The sequence below is a fragment of the Eurytemora carolleeae genome, unplaced genomic scaffold (assembly GCF_000591075.1).
Source record: "Eurytemora carolleeae unplaced genomic scaffold, Eaff_2.0 scaffold557, whole genome shotgun sequence".
Classification (NCBI taxonomy): Eukaryota; Metazoa; Arthropoda; class Copepoda; order Calanoida; family Temoridae; genus Eurytemora; species Eurytemora carolleeae.
This window is the reverse complement of record NW_019396471.1, coordinates 166,263-169,060: the sequence shown is the minus strand read 5'-3', so window position 1 is coordinate 169,060 and position 2,798 is coordinate 166,263. Positions and strand designations below refer to the sequence as shown.

At 32.8% G+C, this 2,798-nt stretch overlaps 1 protein-coding gene across 1 annotated transcript in view; it reads left to right on the top strand.

Moving 5' to 3' along the window:
• Nucleotides 1-407, top strand: part of LOC111703910 (troponin C) — a gene marked incomplete at its 3' end in the record, with an annotated part of 8,579 nt that extends 8,172 nt beyond the window's left edge. Inside the window, 1 exon segment of the mRNA XM_023475998.1 lies at nucleotides 325-407. Within this exon segment, the coding sequence (XP_023331766.1) occupies nucleotides 325-407 (83 nt within the window).
• Nucleotides 408-2,798: the final 2,391 nt, after the last annotated feature.

Here is a 2,798-nt window from a genome sequence, read left to right as displayed (position 1 = left end):
CGACTCTGATTGGTTGAATTTTATACAGTTTTCAGGATACAAGTACAAGATTAGATTAGTCTTGATATTATGAAGAAGAGAGGATTGCACATTAATCTCGATATCCACCATTCTAAAGTTTTCAGCTCTTAGCACAGACTCATTTAACATAAAAAGTTGATTTTAAAGCTAAAATTAACAGTTTTTGCTTTATAAAAACTTGAATACGTAAAAAAATAATGGCGTCTCCCATAGAATAGAATAACAAAGAAAAAAATTATCTACATCATGCATTTAATGACATTTAATAATTTTATCATCATATTTAATTGCATTTTTGTTCAGGATCTACGATAAAGAGGGTCTCGGCTATATCACAACAGAAACTCTGAGAGGTTTAATCGGTGAACTCTTGGCTCCTCTTACAGGTAAAGAAACCATGCAGAGTTATGATAAACAGAGCCAATATTACCAGGATTTTTAGACGTTTTGCATCATTTGAAAACTTTAAAATTGATAACAATAAAAAAATATATAAACAATAGTTAAAAACATGTTTTATTCGCAGAATTTGATGTTTTATTTGTTATGCCACAAACTTTCTCATTTTTACTCTGACACTTATTTTCACTTTAAAACTGTAAATTTACTAAATCACTAAAAGTTCCATAGAACGGGTTCGTTCATTTGGTGTACTATCCCGTTTTCCCTGAGCCCGAAATTTAAAAGAGTATCGTAGAACGAAACTCCTGAGTTTTCTTTTTGGGGTCTTAACATTTGTGTAGATTTTGATTAAAGAGATTTTAAAAAATGGAGTATATGAAGAAATTAAATAAAAAACATTTCATATCAAAATATTGATATCCACAAAACTGCCCATAACCCCATTCTTGAAACCCGGGTTTCAAAACTGGTTTTCATAACGATACCTTGTCTTAAGTTTTGGGCTCAGACCTAAGACTAAACTCTACACTTGGATGAGTTGGATCAACTGATTTTACAATTTTAAGAAGTGAGAAAAATTAGCTTTTATTGTGATTTCAAACTTGTTTTCTGTGCAGTACACTTCGTACTGCAGAAATTTAAAACTACAGGGTCAACAACATAGAGAATAGAATAAATAGAGAGGAATTAAAAGAATCTCTCGGTATGAATTGTTTCAGCCTGAAAGGGGGTTCAAAGTGTACAAATCATGTAAATGTTCACAAATTATATGCAGTAGAGTACATTNTTTGTATACTGTAATTTTCTTGTTTTACTAAGTATAACCGGTCGCAGTCAAAACATAAACAAACAAAATGTAAACATAGCAGACGAAGCTCTTACAGATTACAGCTTTCTCAGTAGGTATCACTATACTAAATCAAAAAATTATTTGAAAAGACGATATCGAATTCGTCACTGAATTCCCATGTTTTTTGGGACACCCTGTATATACGAATGCGTCGAGAAATAATCGATGATAATCGATATTTGTTGAATATTGCAACTTTCTCCTTATAGACGCAACAGATAGAAAACAAGATTAGTCATAGTCACCCTGAACTAACGAGAGAGAGATGCATTCGGATTCTTTTATTTGAAATCAAACGTGTTTTCATCTATATCTCAACAGTCTTCAGACTTACAGATTTGTTTATTTTATATTTTTTCATTCAAAATGAATATGCCAACAAAAGGCTATAACATTATGTAAAAGGGGCCAAATATTGATTTAAAGTCGCAGTTTTCTGAAATATTGACAGAACCGTTAAATCCACGTGTAGTCTAGTAGTAATTAAAAGCGCTTTACCCCCTTTCATTTTTCGTGAACACTTCCTTTAAATATTTAGAGGTTAGGCTTTTCCTCAAGCGGTAACTTACCAAGGGTATTTTTCCCAGTGGCAACTTTATAACTAACTAATTTCTCAGCGGCATCTTCCCAAGTCTGTCCTATCCGCAGTGCTCGGCGCCCTTGCATGTTCTCATCGCAGCGCTCGGTCCTCTTTCCCATCCTAGCCGCAGCACTAGGCCCTTATTGCAACTTTCGGCTCCTCAGAAGGCCTAATCTAACCTCTGGGATGTTGCCGCTTGGGAAATTGCACATTTGGGAAGTTGCCACTTGGGAAACATTCACTTGGGAAGTTGCCCTTGGGAAAATACTTACCACCAATANATTTCAAACTATGAATTCTGTTAGACCGAATAATCTAAGTTTGAAATATCAAAGGTTTAAACCATTGGGTTGAAAAGATATAGGAAATTAAAAATTTAAATTCGTGACAAAAACTCAGTTCCTTTATTCTGGTATGTAATAAACTTGGCGAAAAACTGGTTTAGCGGTCTGTTTACATTTAGAAGGTTTATATCGAAACAATTTACAGTTTCGACATGAGAGAGGGGAGGAGGAGAGAGATTTTAATACATATTTTAAGATAGTTTATAATTTTCGTCTCTGGCTTGTTATTGATACCTTTATCTTTATTTTTACTTAAACTTTCAACTTTTAAACTCTCATTTCACAGTTGTATATGATTGTATGATTTAAAGATTTTATTAGATTTTACATTTCTTAAATTATTTTCTTTACAATTGGTTTTTTCTTCCTCTTGCCGCCTATTAGCTCGCACGCCAAGGCTGAAAAAGATATAAAACTATTAAATGAAAACAAAACTGTTTTTAAGAATAAAAGAATATTCTCTGTCTGTTGTATCCAATTTAAAATGATTAACAAAGCTGAACTGTTTGGAATGCATTTTTTTTTGTGGCAACTCAATTTATATTTAAAATCAACTGCATATAGTCTTCTTCCAAGATTTAGCCTTAAACAGGCTGGGAGG